Below are 17,500 nucleotides of genomic sequence, written 5' to 3'. Positions count from 1 at the left end.
CTGCCCTTCGTCATGGCGAATCTTTCGCTCTGACTAGCGCGACATCAGTTTCTTTAGAAAACAAATCCATCTTTTGGTTTAGTTTGCCGGTTCTCCGGCTGGTTTCCTATCCTCTCTGGGTACTCCGGTATGCCACTGTCCACAAAAGCCAACATTTGATTTAATTGTCTCTTTTTTGAGTAATCCTGTACCTATTCCAGACTGCTGTTTTCATTGATCCCTATGTATGGCCGGTAGCTTCTTTTGTCATCATGGCTACTATTGTAGGTGCATTGCTTCTGTTGTATCATCTATTGTTTCGTTCTCCAATCACAGATGGCCGCGTCTGGAAAGCTTCTGGGTCTGTCTGGCTTTTTTAGGCGTCTTCAACAACCACAAAATTAAAAGTCACTAAATAATAATAATAATAATCATCATCATCATCATCATCGTCACTTTTTTTAAGTCTCAAGGTTATTTAGCCGAGCACAAGTGCTCTACTAATTTGGGAGACTACAAATCAACTGAAATCAGAACAAATCAAAATCAAACGTTGGTTTTTGAGGAAAAGGGAAAACCGGAGTACGCGGGGAAATTTCTATTGGAGCAGAGTAGAGAACCAACAAACTCAACCCACATATGGCGTTGAATCCGGGAATCGATCCCGTGCCACATTGGTGGAAGGCGAGTGCTCTCACCACTGCGCCATCCGTGCTCCCTTAGAGCCAGCATGTAGCTTAATCAACCTTTTCGGCGCGCATGGGAGAATACAGCCCTCGTTAAGTGAAGTGGTGCTCTTCTTCTGAATCAAATGTTGTTCTTCAGGAAATCCACCATTGTACGGTTACTGTATCGTTTCTATGATCCTCTTGACGGGCGCATCCTCGTGGCAGGACATGACATTCAAGATCTTACGATGGACTCGTTGAGGAAAGCGATTGGAGTGGTACCTCAGGTAATCCATACTTAGGGATTGCGGATGGGGTAGATGGAGAACTGAAAAGCGTGGGCCAATAATTTTTGACTGCTAGCCGAGAAGGGCTGTGTTTTTTTACAGACTGCTGAGAGAAAGCCCGACAACGTTTGCCGCGCGAGGAATCACGCAGCCCCCTTAAAAACACTGTACTTATTTTCCAACTTACAGAATAGCATTGCGGCTCATTTACGCTGCGAGCTTTTTAAAAACACAAAATGGATAAAATGTAATTATTTCGGGAAAGAATTATAAACTCATACGATGTAATTAGCCGACAGAAGGAGGTGAAATCAGATGAAGTGTAGTGGTGATCGTTTAGCCTTGCGATTTAACATTTGGCTGTGAAATAAGTAAGAGAATTAAGGCCACAGGAAGCTGTACAAAAGTTAGGCGGGGGCAAAATTACGAGTTCCTTTTAATGAGTGATGGCTGGATTGCATATAAATTGAAAGTAGGCTTAATACTGAATGTTGAGGTAACCTGTTTATTTCCACCCCCTCCCACTCTTCTCTTCTCCCCCCCCCCCCCACCCCCCTGCAATGCGCCTAGGTGGACTGGCCAGCTAATGCCATATAGCCCCAACGTCCTCTCGACTAGCTGCTACGGGCTTGCTGTTTCCCGGTTTCCGTTCAACCATTTTATTTTTCACGCTTTGCAACTGCTTGAATTTCTAATTTGTAACTGCTATAATCACGTCTACTTAAGAATGGGGAGGTGCGCTGCGAAACCAACATGTCTTCCACCCCGAATTTATCTGATATACACAATTACTAATTTGCTGTGAATTTACTATTATTGTTAATTTGCCTCCCGCCAGCTACGCAGGCTAACCTTACGCCAGTTTGACCTTTTTTCGTTCTGGTGAACATTTAAAGAGGCCATTTTTATCCTGAGCGCTAACTGGTTTCATTTCTTGCTCAGGACACGGTACTTTTTCACAATGACGTGTTTTACAATATTAACTACGGTCGCATTGATGCCTCTAGCGAGGAGGTTTACGAAGCAGCCAAGATGGCGGAGATTCATGAGGCGGTTCTGCGCATGCCCAAAGGGTATAAAACTCAGGTTGGAGAGCGAGGTTTGAAGCTGTCAGGCGGAGAGAAACAGAGAATAGCTATTGCTAGGGCCATTTTGAAAAATCCTCCGATACTGATGTACGACGAGGCAACATCATCGCTGGATTCTATTACAGAAATGGTAAGGGCTGATGCCCGGTAGCGACATAAGGAAAGGAAAGGAACTTTTTATTTAAGTGTCTAGTTGTTCTAGCGCTGGAGCACCAATTGGGGACACTGTAAAGTGAAATTAACAATTAACGCAAATCAAGTCAAATGTTGGTTTTTGAGGAGAGGGGAACCGGAGTACCTGGAGAAAAACCTCTCGGTGCAGAGTAGAGAACCAACAAACTCAACCCACATATGACGCCGAGTCTGGGAATCGAACCCGGGCCACATTGGTGGTTGGGAGGCAAGTGTTCTCACCACTGCACCATCCCTGCACCTCAAACCCATTGTGACTAGCACAGCGGTCGAAACAACCAACAAAAGTGTTTGGAAAAGCACAGAGTTTCGATAACATGGCGAATATGTATAGCCAATTTAGCGATTGCTACTTAACCCCTCCCCATCCCACTGAATAATCCTTGAATCACTTCGTTTAATGATATGAATTAACCCTCGCACTACAGCCGACAGATTACGACATTTTGGATCATTGCTATCTTTAAAAGAAAGAAAAGAAATGGCGTTTCCTAGAACGATTTTCCTTTTGCAACAATCATATTTATGTACTATTTTTTACGTTTTAGAATATCCTTAACAGTCTCAGACGTGTAACAAAGGACAGAACTTCCATCTTTATAGCTCATCGCTTATCCACGGTGGTTGACGCTGATGAAATTTTGGTGCTGGAAGAAGGACGCGTGCGCGAAAGAGGCTCGCATTACTCACTGATTACTGACAGAAACAGTTTGTACGCCCATTTGTGGCATAAACAGCATGAAGCACATAAGGTGGAGCTACACGACTCAACTAAATTAAGTGATGGAACGTCCGCTTCCGGCATGTAAAGGAGGCTCAAAGGTGTAATCGGAAACGATGTGTGCGCAGTCAGGCCGCACTGGTGCTGTGAAATGACGAAAAAGGGCTACTGGAATGATTTTGTATTGAAAAAATCGCTGGTTGATAGTACAGCAAATACAAATGGCAACTGAAATCAAAGGGAAACATGGAACTGGTGCTCTGCAAGGAGACAAAGTTGCGCGAAACAGATCGCGCGGGAAAACGAGGAACCGTTGTTGAGCGCCAAGAGATAAACATGGATCTGAGCGCGGGAAAAAATAATGAAAACACGCAGTCCATCTTGAACGAGTTGAAAACATACAACCGGTGTCAATCCGGAAATAACATGGAAAGCGGTGCTATAAGCGGGGATTTACATGTGATTTTCAGCACGGACTATGTGGAGCTTGTGCACGTTGAGTCAAATTTACTTTTAAAAGCAGGTTTCAAGAGTCCACTCGTGAACTAACTTAGTAGTGCGTGAGATGTAAATAAATATATTTTTTTGGAGGTGACATCCTTGTCATCAGCAATGACTATGTTGGAGTAATTGCAGATAGTCGACGCTGATGGCAGTTGCAGACACCTTGAACATCTGTTGTGGTTTAAACCGAATCATATAATAGTTTTATGTTATTGTGCCCATCACCAGGAGTTTGCAACTCCAAAACTAGGTCTATTTAACGGCATTTTCACAGGTCAAGCTAATTTTAGACGAGTTCTTAAATAGGATTTGGCTATTCTCAATCTCATTGGTAATAATTCCTCATGCAATTAGACTTGTGATTAGCTGGAAAGGTGTGGTTTAGCGGGAAACTAATTCAATCTAAAAATAACTCTGTCTGTAAGTTGTACGTCCGTATCCGCAGGCTCCTGCTTTTTTAACTTAATATTTTAGCATTTTGTTTTTAAAGCGACAAACGCAAATTCACTTAAGGGCGCGCCGTCGGCTTCCATTGATACCAGCCTCGTAGCAGTGAAGGAACTACCGACGTTAAATAAAGTTACTTTACCTTTTTTTACCATTTTTTCTTGAAGTTTTTTCTTTATTACTTTATTGCCGTCAATTTGCAGCAATATGCAGTTGGCATTCCCGATTTCACTTGATCTTATTTTACATTTCGCGTGTATCCAAGCAATACATTTAACAAAAAAAGAACAGTTAATTGGCTCCCTTGTGAAAATTAATTCATTGTTGGTGGATCATTTTACTTTCACGACCATCTGTCCCTGAAACATTTTTCCGTTTGCCATCATCGCCAAAGGACAGAAAGTACCGTTTTCTATAAAGGACGCCATTTTTCAAAGGTATGTTGTGCCATTTTACTGTGACACCATTTGCCATACTTGTAAGAATCAAGTTCGAGTCGATAGAGTAATTCTTGTTTTCCTCCCAGATGGGACTAACAAGAAAATTAAAATGATTCAAGACATAATAGGTTTTAAATTTGTGCCAAGAATTTATAACTTTCTGTTAATCGGTTAAGGACGGGTACTGAAAAGTTTCACCATCGTCGAGTTAAAACCTGGAAACGCGACAGTCGTTTACGCTCAAAAGTAACGTTTTCTTTAGCACGCAAACGTAACAATTTCATCTTCTTCCTAATAAATGGAACGAAAGACCTAAACTGCTGCACGAACGACTTGATTCATAGCTAAAACCCGATCGATTGATGTTCAAATGAACTTCTTCCGTTGGAGACATCTGTAAGTGATACCTTTCATTGACGTACCGGTAGGTAAATTCCTCTGTCTGGTTGAACCCGGTTTTACCGAACTTACTTCTCACGCATGCTTATTCTCACTTTTTACCAAGACTAGCTCATTACTCGTGTATCTACTGGTCAATAAAAAAAGGTTCCGACTCAGTTTTAAGTCGAGCATGTCGGTCATCTCAGATCATGAAAAAAATGTATAGAGGCCTGTACAACGGTGCCCATTCAAACCTCTTTTTGCCCAATTTGCTTCATTGACTACGATGACTCAGTCAAATGCTCTCCACCAAAAAAGTCTTCTGAACCCGATGTTTGCCCTTCAGATATTAAACATTTTGTTTTCATTCATTCTTTCAACGTAAATGGGTAACATGCAAATGAAGGAAAACATCATCGACCATTTTTGACTGCTGGGATAGTTATTAAAGACCAAACAATATTTTAGTGAACTAAACATTTCAGATACTGATCACTTTATAGTTCTTTACAGCAGCAGCCGGCTTCGCCTATAACTGATTTAGAACGCTCGCCAGAAGCTTGCTGCGTCAGAGTTTTCAGTTTGTTAACCGAATCACAATAGCATGCAATTTCCCAGAAACAAAGTCAAACGCTTGAAAGAAAACAAATTTCTATTAGTTTAGTCTCAATGACCCCCCAAGGGCCATTAAAAACTCTATCGGATGCACGACACTAACTGTCTTCTCCTAAGTGCTCAAAATTAGGTGTACATCAGTGAAATTTCGCCTTGAGGCACTGAATTTTTCCTTGTGTGAATGTTTTTCAATTAGGAAAGGTGTGTATTTTCGTTTTTGGGGGTTCAACGGAGATTATTTGCAATTTTCAGTTACAGCCGACAACTTACAAGTGATGTTACATCTCACCGATAAGAAATAAACCTCATTAATATATACCACACAAGTGAATAGTGCTTTTGGCGCGCGCTGATTGGCTAGCCCGGAGGTGCTTATCCAAGTACTATTCACCTCCACTTCGGTGAATAATTGTTAATTATATGCTGATAACTGATTAGTCATAGGTATGTTTCAACTCTGTCTTACCGGTTAAGATATAAACGGTCGTATGTCGGGGACACCGTAAATTTAGTTCAAAACAACGCCAAACTGTATTCGTTTCCCTTTTTCACAGTTTTCCGGGATGAAGTTCGCCCTCAGGTTGCTTTTTTTATACATCTATGTTGCTTGGCTTTATTGGCTCCCGGAGGGCAAACGGGAAAACAAAGTCGCTCTAAATCAACATGGAGCAGCAGCTGAAGTCATCTGGTGCGAAGAGGGGAGCTATGTGCTGAACAGATGCGAGGAGCGTTGTGAATGTCAAAACGGAAAACCAATCAAATGTTTCCGCGTGCGCAAGGAGTTCACAAAAATGGATATCAAGGAGAAGAAACGGTATATCTACGCTTACAAAACTGCATCGGTGAATACTTATTTCAAGCTGGATTACGAAAGGCTCGTCGCCCTGCATATCAATGCTCCAGACCAGCTGCTTCACCAAACACCATTCATCTTCCTGCCGTGGCATCGATGGTTTTTGGTTGAGTTTGAGAACCTTCTGCGCAGGATCGACTGTCGCGTGACCGTGCCTTATTGGAACTGGAGCCGGGTTGCTAACTACTGGTGGAGAAGTGCTGGGTATACAGACATCTGGAATTCGGGAGAGCATGGACTCGGGGGAGACGGAAATCATTACGATCACTGTGTTGAAGATGGGCCGTTCAGCAAAGACAAGTGGCATCTCCTAGACGTTTCAGGAGGGGGATGTCTGCAAAGAAATTTTTCGCGCATTTCCTTTACCGGAAACGCTCAGCACGTGAAAAGAACTTTAGCGCTGCCGCTAAACGATTTTCTGCTATTCGAGAGTACAGTTCGCGAAAATTACCACAGCGATGTTCACGACTTCATCGGAGGTACAATGTGGAGTTCATCTACCTCCTCTAACGCACCAGAAGTGGTGTTTCATCACTCATTCCTGGACAAAATTTGGTTGGAATGGCAGAAAAAGGGAGAAGATTACAAGAATGTATTTTATCGAACATTGCCAAACTACACGATGCCCGGATCAAACTATTTTGCCTGGCAATGGACGGATTCAAGTAATTTACCAGGCCAGGTTCAGGTTCTGTACGAAGAGTAATTGCAGAGGGTGAAATTCCTAATCTAACTCTAACACTACAAAATATTAAAAATTAAAAGTATCAATATAAACGAACTATCGCTAAGCTTAGATTAAGGGGTGAACTGTCATCGACTTAACGTATGAAATTAAGATGGCTCAAACCGATTTCAACAATTTGCGGGGTAAGGTCTTAGTTGGAGGATTAATTTTACAACAAGGTTTCACATTGAGGTAAGGTATTATGGTACCAAATGAAACACCAATCATTTACTTAACAAGATGCACTCATTAATGTGACTTAATTTAATAGGTTTCCATGGCAACAAAAGAGCCATCTGAAAATGCCCTATATTTTGGGTGAGCGTTATTTGGGATAGGAGAAAAGGACCATCATTTCCTTTTTCATTTCGGTTACATGAAGATAACTCTATACTTAAAAGCTTTCTTGTCAATTAATTTGAAAAAGCACGCTATTAAGTTCCAAGATTTTTAAGGGACATGAAGGTCGATAAGGATGAACATGGACCACAAGCGACCTTTGCATCATTGATAACTACTAGACCATCGAAACAAGCCGCTGAGCAATCGCCAGCTTTCATAATATTTAAGTAGATACCCATCACCAAAATTGAAAGCCAACCGGTTTAAAATGGGTCTTTGACTTGGATATCGAATGTGGAAGCTTCCACCACGTCGTGTTTGCACTGTCTCAAGTCCTCGCTTATTGTATTGTATTGCGCCTCGCATGGCTGCATATTTTTGAGTTCCGTTTAACTCCATTTTAATACTCGTGCTAATGGCTTACAACCGCCCTACAAGCTTTCGTAAAATCTTTCTAAACAACTTATGGCCTTCTTACCGTGAGAAACGTGCGGGTCGCCTTGTAAGAGAGAGAGAAAGAGTCTCCATCAAACAGATTGCTATTATTTCAACATGGAAAGTTAGCGGCCGTCCATGGTTTTCAGCTCCGTTACGCTGCCACAATCCTTTGAACTGTATACAAATTACTCCAGCTCCTACAGACGCAAAAAGGATGGGCTCACCGACGGCTTATGTACAAGGCTCTTTATTTGTCTCGAATGTCATGTCCTTGGCTCCCAAAGTGGATGAACTTCGCCATGTTGTCAAGTATTCTAATTTAGATCTTGTTTGTATTACGGAGTCGTGGCTTAAAAGCCACATTCATGACAATGTGGTTGCGCTGGGGAGCTACAATATCATCCGCAGGGACAGAACAGAGACAGAACATGGCGGTGTGTGCGTGTATATCAAGAATACGATAAATTTTACAGTTTTAGACGATTTAGAAGACCCTTCTTTAGAGGCGTTATGGATTCAAATTAGTCCTACTCGTCTCCCAAGGGGATACAGCTCTATTCTTCTTGGGGCGTTCTATCACCCGCCAAGCGCAAATGACTCTGCTTTTTTAGAGTATTTAGAGACGTGTTTGTCATGTATCAACAGGCTACAAACCACACGGCTTAGAAACAACTACAATTTGAAGCAAATAGTGAATTTTCCGACACGAGGAGAAAGAACGCTCCATTTAGTCCTCACCAACCTTCAAGACCACTACGAAACTCCAACCCAACTCCCTCTACTTGGCCTTTCGGACCACATGTCAATAGAAGTTCAACCGAAGGTGACGATAAAGTCCAATAGCTCTACAACTAATGTTCAGTCAAGAGATAAGCGTCCCAGCAAGCGCCTCGCGATGCGCACTTATCTAGAATCAGTGGATTTGGATTCTATACTGAACTCCGCAGATAGTTGTGAAGGCAAAACGTCGCTTTTGGAACAAATTATTAAGACTGGTCTTGATCATGTTATGCCTATGCGCACGCGCAAAGTACATTCAACCGAACCACCTTGGATGACATCATCCTTGAAGAACTTGCTACAAAAGCGGCAAAGTGCCTTATCGCTTGGCGACGACCAAATGTTTCGTGAGTTGAGAAATCGTGTTAATCGCAAGCGAAAGATGTGCCGCGCAAATTATTACCAACCCAAGGTGGAACATCTGAGGAAATGTAAACCATCCGAATGGTGGAAAGAAGTGAAAAAGCTTAGTGGGCGCTCGCTTGCCTCCTCGGCGCAAAGTGACACATTGCAATCGCTACAACATCTGTATGAGAGTATTGACCAGATCGGCCTATCTAACATCATCAATGAGGCTTTCTTATCGCCAATGTACTGTTTCACACCTCTCCCTGCCGCTTTTCCGTGCACTACTCTCAGTAACTACTCCGAAAACCCCCTTGTTGTGTCGGTTGAGTCAGTCCGCAAGAAATTATTAAAGTTGAACCCGTGCAAAGCTAACGGCCCAGACAACATCCCTGGATGGTTGTTAAAGGAAAACGCAGATATTTTAGCCGGACCGGTATCTGACATCTTGAACTACCCGTACCGTGAAGGACGCCTGCCATCGTCAGTCAGTCTGATGGTTTCCAGTTGAATGAATCGAAGTGCAAGGAACTTAGAATATCATTCACAAAGTCAGAGAGTATTTTAGAGCCTATTACTATCAATAATACGAACATTGAGATTGTTCCATCCGCTAAATTACTAGGTGTTATGATATCGTATGATTTGAAGTGGAATGTGCACGTAGAAATGATATCTAAGAAAGTCGCAACGCGTCTCTACTTTCTTAGGCAATTAAAGCGTGCGAAAGTGCCAACTAATGACCTTTTGAGCTTCTACACCACTTGCATACGGCCAGTTGCAGAGTATGCATGTTCAGTCTTTCATACCGCTCTACCGCAATATCTCTCCGATCAGTTAGAGCGCCTGCAGAAGCGAGCACTACGCATAATAAGCAATAACGAGATATCTTATAGACAAGCTTTAGAAGTTTTTAGCATACCTACCTTGTATGCCAGGAGAGAGGCGATTGGTAACTCAATGTTTCAAGACATATGTAATAACAATAATCACAAGCTTCATTCACTCCTTCCGCCACCTTACTATGGCACTTTGCGTACACGGAAAAATCGCAAGTTCCAAGTCCCGCGTTTTAAAACCAATCGTTTCAGAGACAGTTTTATTGTAAGCCATTGCCGATAACATGCCCTTTTACAACTCATATTAAATGATATGATTTTGAAAAATTTTAGCTGTATCTTAATTGTAATTTAGTGTTTACATAATAATACCTTTAGTATTGTCAAATTCTTATAAAATAACTTTCTTAATTTATCATTATATAATTTATAGTTACAATTAATTAACGTTTTACATTTGTAAAAATTATCGTAATTCAGCCCTCGGACTGCAAGGGTAATTTTAATAAAACTATCTATCTATCTATCTATCTACCATCTATCTCAAATACTTGTAGTTCAGGGCTGTTCGGAATGGGTGCTTTGAATTAAACACTGTTATACGAATACTTGAATACGGTGAATGGGAATATTACGTTGGTGACCTTCTAATCTACGTACATCGTGTAATTGTCACGAGATTTCCAATGTCGTCTATCCCTGAAAGCATCAGCCTATAAGATAAAACTCTCTGTAAGGGCCGATTTACACGATACGATTTTGTCGCATGTCACAAGCTCACGACAGGCCGACGACATGACTTACGATTATCGCAGCGTTTTAAAACATGTTTTAAAATGCTACGACATTTTTTCTGACGTACACAACAATCGTAAATCATGTCGTGGGCTTGTCGTAAGCCGTTGTCGCATGCGACAAAGTCGTACCGTGTAAATCGGCCCTAAAAGTTAGAACAAAATTCTCTCTAGCAGATTCATAGCCACCTTCAAATTTTTCATGATTTTTATCTTAGCTTGCTAATCACTTTTCAGCAATAAAAAATGGGGTCACAGAGTTCGTTTCTGAGATGTAAACATTTAAAGAGAATTTATAGGGAGTTTTTAGTTGGGTTTTTGTTGCCATGGTAACCTCAAACATCACATCAATAAGTGCATCTTGTTAAGGGTGACTTCAATCCTTTCAAATAGTGCATTCGGTTAAAAGTGTTAAAACTGGTTTGAGCCTCCTTAAGTCCATAGCGACCTTTAGATTGGAGTATGAGGACGACTACCAGTACGAGTTCTCAGTTCTGAGCACGCGCATTTCGAAAATTTTGGTTCTTTAACCCTACTGCGCGTGCTCAGTACAGAAAACTAGTACTTGCACTCCAATCTGAAGTTGGCTAATTTTACGTTGCATACATACGTGTACTTTCATGGCGCATAGAAGACAAAATACCAAAAATTCAGGAAGTTTCCAATCTATGCGTCTTTGATGAGGCCGCATTTTGGTCCCTCAGACCGACCTATGTTTTTGAGCTTTCAAAAAAAAGAAACGACATAAGAAAGGAAATGACTTCGTAAAACATTTTTCAACTTTTAATCTGAAATATAAACAATGGTTTTGCCCGTAAAGATTTTTTGTTTCAACTTCTACCCAGAACAGGAGCGAATGACTAGAAACGTATAAGGACATTGTCTTTGTGGACCAAGTTATTTTTACATTGATTTTCCCACAAAAGCACACCCTTCCAGCTAATCACAAGTCTAGCATGAAAAATTAGTACCCATGGGATTAAGAATGGTCACTCCCGCAAGCCAGATCGTATTTTAAGAATTCGCCTAAAAATCGCTTGATCTTTGCAAACGCTCTAACGTGGGCCTGATGGACACGATACCGGACGAATTTTAAACCTGTTGAAAAATTTGACCGGCCATTTTGTTCGCTCGGAACCGTGCCATATTTTCGCTCTCTTCACACAGAACTGACCAACCGGATTAAAGTTTAACCTTTGTCAGTGGTTTTACCATCTCTTCGTGAGCAGAGATTTACTTTACGAAATCCAAAATGGCGTCAAGAAAGAGAAACTAACGATAGTAGCTGAGTTACCACGCATCCATGTAACCACGCCTTTGTCGTGCAAAAATTTAGACGGCCAAGGTGTTCACAGCGTGCCGGTTAGATTTTCGACCGTACCGGCTAAAAATTCGTCCCTGATTTATGCCTTCAAATTTTTGAACGGCCAGGTGTCTAAATTTTCGTACGTTTAGAATGGTTCCGTGTGAATGGAACCCCTAAATGCACGAATTTTCAACTGGTAGAAATTCGTCCGGTACCGTGTGAATCGGGCGGCAGACCTAGTATTGGAGCCACAGCAGAGGCTTTCTGTCCGCATGGGAGGGAAATAGGGAGTTTAAGAAACCACGAGGGCTACGGCGACGAAAACGTCACTTCAAAATACAAGTCAGTGAGCGAGCTATTCTAAGTATTTCATGATTATTCCATCTTGTTTACATTACTCAAGACAATATGGGCGAAGTGCCCTAAAACTGGATTGGTACGGACAGATCTTAAGAAAAGAGTGAGAGTGAAACATGCGCTGTAGTTTGTCCACGTTGTCGTCAAAACCGTAGTTTTGACGAGTACGGGAGAGAAATGTTTAAAAATGCTTGCCGCACGATCATTTTGGTTTATTCAACCAATAATATTCTTGCTTTTTGTTGTTGTCGTTGCCATAGCCGTAGCCGTGGCCGTCGTCGTTTCTTAAACTCCTTATTAGAGACTTTAAGATCTACGACGCGACGGCAACGAAAACGTCACATATTTTGCATATTTAAAGACGGTGCCTACTATTGTTATTGCGCATATGTTCTGCGCATCTCTGAGATAGTCGGATTTCCTATCGCCGATGCTTTCTAATACAGGGATATTTTTGCGCGGTTTAAAACTATCCGGAGAAAGTAGATCTTAGTAAGTACTCTTGGTATCCAAAAAGAAAATTAGGGGCCACCATGCATTTTTCAGAGATAACTAAGTTTCAATTTGAGAAAGAAGGCCATACATAGCTTTGTATTTGAAAGCTTTTTACAAATATTGTTCATGAATTATCTTTGAAAAATGCGTGGTTACCCCCAATTTTCTTTTTCGATTTCAATAACACTTGTTAAGATCTGCATTTCCAGCATAATCATAAACCGGGGCAAAAATACCTTTGAATTAGCAGACACCATCCTTAATGAGCAAAAACAATAGCTATGCACACTCTGCACGTGCAGTTTTCATTTTTGTACATTCCTTTCACGTTTTCGGCAAATCTGCGACGTGAAATGACCAATTCTCAAGTTTTACGGAGAACGTAAACACAAGGCAGCGAATTTGAATTTTCTGTCGTAGCTTCAACACCGCACCTCCTAAATCAGTTCTGGAAAGTTTTCGATGGTGCTTAAATAAAGCTACCAGTACTCGTCATCTGACTCATCATATTCACTGCTTTCGTCCAACATAAACTCTTCCACATCCCACTCGTCCCAGTCAGTTTCCCTCAATGCATTCAGGACTTTATGCCTCAACCAAACAATCTGGAAATCCACAATAAGCTCAGTTGGAAGGTCATAAGCTTTCAGTAAATGCAAAACCTCCCTTGAAGATGACTGTCCGAACGTATTCCCTGCAAACTTACTGTCTATAAACGCTCTTGAAGCAAGTTGTGTCAATTTACAAGTGGTTTGACCAAACATCATCAAAACTAAGTCAGTTCCAAAGTGGTTCAGGTTGAGTAAGGGCACTTTATCCCCCGCATTGCCCCAAGATGCATATTCCAGAAGCTCTGTTAAAATTTTCTTTCTGGAAAAATAGCCTTTATCTACTAGCAGTGTCACTTTTTGACAAATCCCAACCACACTGTTTCGACCAATGGAAGACCAAGGAATAAATGCCGCCAGCAAGGGTGATACATATCTGTAAGTATTTCAAAAATAAAATACAGTGTATCGTACTCACGAAAAGCATAAATCCACTTAGTTAAACTACCACTGAACAACTAATTGAAGGCTACAAATAGCCTCTTGTCGTCTTTATTCCCAGTTCACCCAGAAATAAATTCTTCACGCTTACAACTTGTCCCTGTTTTGTATTGTGTGATAAGGAAAGAACGAAAAAAGATTCACTCTCTTGCTACTGATAATGAATTATTTTGCTTTTACAAGTGGTGTTTACAACAAGTGGCTGTTAATGAAAAAAACAATGATAATAAGGATGATTGCTTGTTCGCACGATCTTTCTACTGTACTGTGTTTGCCTTCCAAAAACACCATTTTTTGCATTGTGCCAACCACCATAAGCTACTGTAACAGTTCAGGGTAAATTGAGGAACTGTGGATGGTTAGTGGTTTATGTAGGAGATGGAGAAGCTTTGCCACTGTTGAATACCATTGTGGGATGAATAAAACAAAAAAAAAATGAATTGAAAGCTTTCATTGGTTCCGTGGGGATTGCCTAGCTGACAAATAATATTTTGTTTGATCATGCACCCACTGATACAGCACCACAGTTCCTTTAAAAACCCTTCATTCATCAAATCTTAATAATTATGCCTGGAAGGAAGTCAATACAAAAACTTACTGAGGATGAAGATGCACAAGATTGTTAATTTTCCTTTATCAAATGGTTCGATAAAATCAAATTATTATGATTACTGTTGTGATCACTGTGCACAGTTTATTGCTTGGAATGTTGCCATGATTTGACAAAATAATCAAAATGAAAAAACCCTTGAGAGGGCACCCTGACATTTACCTTCCATCAGGACCTAAACCACGTAAACTGGGATCAGCTCCACGATCAAGAAGAATCTTTGCGACTTTTAAGTTCGCTGACTGCATAACATAGAACAGTGCAGTTCTGCTGTGTATTCCACAATGGTCAATCTTGGATGAAAACAAAATAAAAGTTTAATTCAGTAAGAGGTACGGTCTTTCTCTTTCAGGTTAAAGGAAGATGAACCATTGGCCTATTTGCCATGTCTCAAACAACACTTCCTGTGGGATTTCAAAGAATCCACACACTTTTTAATGAGAATGGGGGACAAGTCATAGGGACCCATCGTGGTGGTATCTCTTATTTCATTCCCTAAGCACCGGAAGTCCTGCTCGCTCATTCAAAATTATCCATGGAATGGAACATTCTTCAAACTCAATGAGACAATCCCAAACTCGACTTGATTTGCTTTGCTAATGACCATGCAGGTACTGTAAAAAATTTAATAACAACAAACTACATTTGAAGAACTACCTTAACATTTTCAAAAGACAGCAAGAAATGCACAGCCTCGCTGATGTCATAGAAAAGACAAGGTCCTTGTTCAATGCCATCCCTCCAAGGCAGTGGACAGCGAACAGACATCAATGGCGTATTGCCTTGACAGTCACTGGCCATGAGATCAGCACCATTATCACATAAGGTCTGTGCCATATGCAAATCCTTTGACCTCAACAAGGTTGTGTGCAGTGGTGTCTTCATTTCTATGTCTCGAACATTCACCTGGGCACCATGTCCCAACAACAACCAAACTACATTTCTTAATTCCTCAGTCAAATCTCCAATGTATTTTATGGCCTTTCCATTAAGTGACAGCACTTTATGAGACTCCACTGCCTTTCCAGATATAGCACTGTCCTTGTTTGTCACAAGGTCGTAAAGGTTAACCACACATTGAAGGGGTGAAGTTCCTGGTCCAACATACTCTGCTCCACACGTCTGAAACAGCACAAGAACACTTCTTTATAAGGAATATAATGGTAAAGAAGAAAAAAAGAAAATCTCACAGCACAAAGGATCGAAGAAGGTTTTGTTTGTTACAGTTGTTTTTTGGGTGTGACGTCAAAATTCTTTCTTTCTTTTTTATTCTTGTACCATCACTTCACCCCTTTCTGCAGCAAGCATTCAACTGACAACCCATCTATTGCACAACAATTGGATGAGATTTAGCAAAAGGACAAAGTTTGTCTAAAAAATCAACTTAACACTGTCACCCATTTTGTTCAAGGATGATGATCAATCAATACAGACCTCAGGCATTCTCATATTTGGATCTGCACCTTCAAATAGAAAATATATATTAATATTGTAAATTAGTTGCTACAGAAATACTTAATTACACTGAACAATGTTGGGCCATTTATTGGGGCCCATAGTGCCAATTGTGTTATGCTGAGTACCTTCGAGAGCTCCTTTGAAGAAGTCAAAATACAGTAGAGGTTATGGTAATACAAATTAGTGGCAGGGTATTTACACGTAGCAATTTGGCAAGCAGAATTGATGAGTTAAAAAAATTCTGGAGTGGATTTATAGCCACTGTCACAATTTTGGAAAAAATAAGTTTTAACTGTATAAGGGTTTAAAGAGTAACCCTAGGAAAAGAAATGCATCAAAATGATCACGAGTAATTTGCAGCAGTGGAAATTGGGCAACATGATGTCAACACAAGCAATAATGTAATAATATATTGTAGTTGTAAATTCCTTTTTTACGTACGTTTTTATTTTTCACAACCGTTAACATGCATGGACAAAAACACTACACTGTGCTAATCTACGTTAATTATTAAGGTAGTTCAAACCAGTTTCAACAATTTCCAGGGAATGTCCTATGACAAGGATTGACTCTGCAACATTGTTTTACATAACGGAAACACTATTTGCAGCTTAACAAGATGCACTGATGATTATGATTTAAGTGGGCACCATAGCAACGGGAAGCTGTCTAACAACTCCCTCAATTTTGGTATTCACCAATTGAAATTTAAAACGCTTTTGGAAAAAAAAAATCTCCTACCCAATATCTCCTGAGGTACTTTCGTCTTAACTTTCGCAACTGTCGTAGGTAAAAGAGGAGAAGAAAACGCTTGTCTTCAGAGGCTACCATTTCTTTAGAAGGCGTCAAATTAAACAGTTACTACCTGCGATTTCCTTAAGCTTGCCTTTTGGCGCCAAATTCAGGATGGCAGGTATTTACGTACGTTCAACGTTTTAACGCGATAGAGGAAGTTTCCAACGTGCGGTTTTTTAAAGCACATTTCACGTACGAAATATAATTTTTAAAATAAGCTTACGGGACACTGGAAACCACCACTTTTAGCTGGGAAATGCAGATAATTGTAACGTAAACCTAAATTATTTAATCTCCCCTCAGAATTCAATGACTTATCTCGAGGAAAGTCGCATAAAAGAACCCACACACTTGTCGCAAAGAGTAGGGCATGTAGTTCCCGGTGTTGTGGTCTGTCTTCTGTGGTGTATCATGGTTGGGAGGGTAAATGCTCGGAGATATTAGCTACACCAAGCTACTCTAAAATCCGAGGGTAAAGAAAGATATATGATATATGATATGACGCCGAGTCTGGGAATCGAACCCGGGCCACAATGGTGGTTGGGAGGCAAGTGTTCTCACCACTGCACCATCCCTGCACCTCAAACCCATTGTGACTGGCACAGCGGCCGAAACAACCAACAAAAGTGTTTGGAAAAGCACAGAGTTTCGATAACATGGCGAATATGTATAGCCAATTTAGCGATTGCTACTTAACCCCTCCCCATCCCACTGAATAATCCTTGAATCACTTCGTTTAATGATATGAATTAACCCTCGCACTAAGACCAGACAGCCGTTTGAAAACAAATACGACTCGGAAACGGCAAATTAGCAAGATTACGACATTTTGGATCATTGCTATCTTTAAAAAGAAAGAAAAGAAATGGGGTTTCTTAGAACGATTTTTCTTTTGCAACAATCAATATTTATGTACTATTTTTTTACGTTTTAGAATATCCTTAACAGTCTCAGACGTGTAACAAAGGACAGAACTTCCATCTTTATAGC

General features: G+C 40.7%; 4 protein-coding genes across 4 annotated transcripts in view; 3 read left to right on the top strand and 1 right to left on the bottom strand.

The window, feature by feature from the left end:
* Positions 1–4,893, top strand: part of LOC137996400 (iron-sulfur clusters transporter ABCB7, mitochondrial-like) — a 21,189-nt gene extending 16,296 nt beyond the window's left edge. Inside the window, exons 12-14 of the mRNA XM_068841777.1 lie at positions 805–934; positions 1,877–2,152; positions 2,763–4,893. Coding sequence (XP_068697878.1) covers positions 805–934; positions 1,877–2,152; positions 2,763–3,023 — 667 coding nt within the window. The 3' untranslated portion in view covers positions 3,024–4,893. The remainder of the gene's footprint in view (positions 1–804; positions 935–1,876; positions 2,153–2,762) is intronic.
* Positions 4,274–6,995, top strand: LOC137996401 (tyrosinase-like). Its single transcript, XM_068841778.1, has 2 exons — positions 4,274–4,323; positions 5,877–6,995. Exon 2 carries the CDS (start codon positions 5,886–5,888, stop codon positions 6,879–6,881), a length of 996 nt encoding a protein of 331 aa, XP_068697879.1. The 5' UTR covers positions 4,274–4,323; positions 5,877–5,885; the 3' UTR covers positions 6,882–6,995.
* Positions 6,996–7,896: 901 nt separating this feature from the next.
* LOC137995101 (uncharacterized) lies at positions 7,897–9,318 on the top strand. Its single transcript, XM_068840683.1, has one exon. The coding sequence runs from the start codon at positions 7,897–7,899 to the stop codon at positions 9,316–9,318; it is 1,422 nt and encodes a 473-aa protein (XP_068696784.1).
* A 3,759-nt stretch (positions 9,319–13,077) lies between these two features.
* Positions 13,078–17,500, bottom strand: part of LOC137994356 (uncharacterized) — a 10,871-nt gene continuing 6,448 nt past the window's right edge. Inside the window, exons 2-5 of the mRNA XM_068839931.1 lie at positions 15,692–15,720; positions 14,915–15,379; positions 14,420–14,550; positions 13,078–13,582 (exon numbers count right to left, since the gene is read on the bottom strand). Coding sequence (XP_068696032.1) covers positions 13,078–13,582; positions 14,420–14,550; positions 14,915–15,379; positions 15,692–15,720 — 1,130 coding nt within the window. The remainder of the gene's footprint in view (positions 13,583–14,419; positions 14,551–14,914; positions 15,380–15,691; positions 15,721–17,500) is intronic.

Source organism: Montipora foliosa, chromosome 3 (genome assembly GCF_036669935.1).
Source record: "Montipora foliosa isolate CH-2021 chromosome 3, ASM3666993v2, whole genome shotgun sequence".
Taxonomy (NCBI): domain Eukaryota; kingdom Metazoa; phylum Cnidaria; class Anthozoa; order Scleractinia; family Acroporidae; genus Montipora; species Montipora foliosa.
The sequence above is the reverse complement of the archived record's forward strand: the minus strand, read 5'-3'. Positions and strand labels throughout refer to the sequence as shown.

What these genes read in the sequence shown, in the direction of transcription:
- LOC137996401 (XM_068841778.1), top strand. Translation starts at nt 5,886, where the DNA reads ATGAAGTTCGCCCTCAGGTTGCTTTTTTTATACATCTATGTTGCTTGG.
- LOC137995101 (XM_068840683.1), top strand. Translation starts at nt 7,897, where the DNA reads ATGGGCTCACCGACGGCTTATGTACAAGGCTCTTTATTTGTCTCGAAT.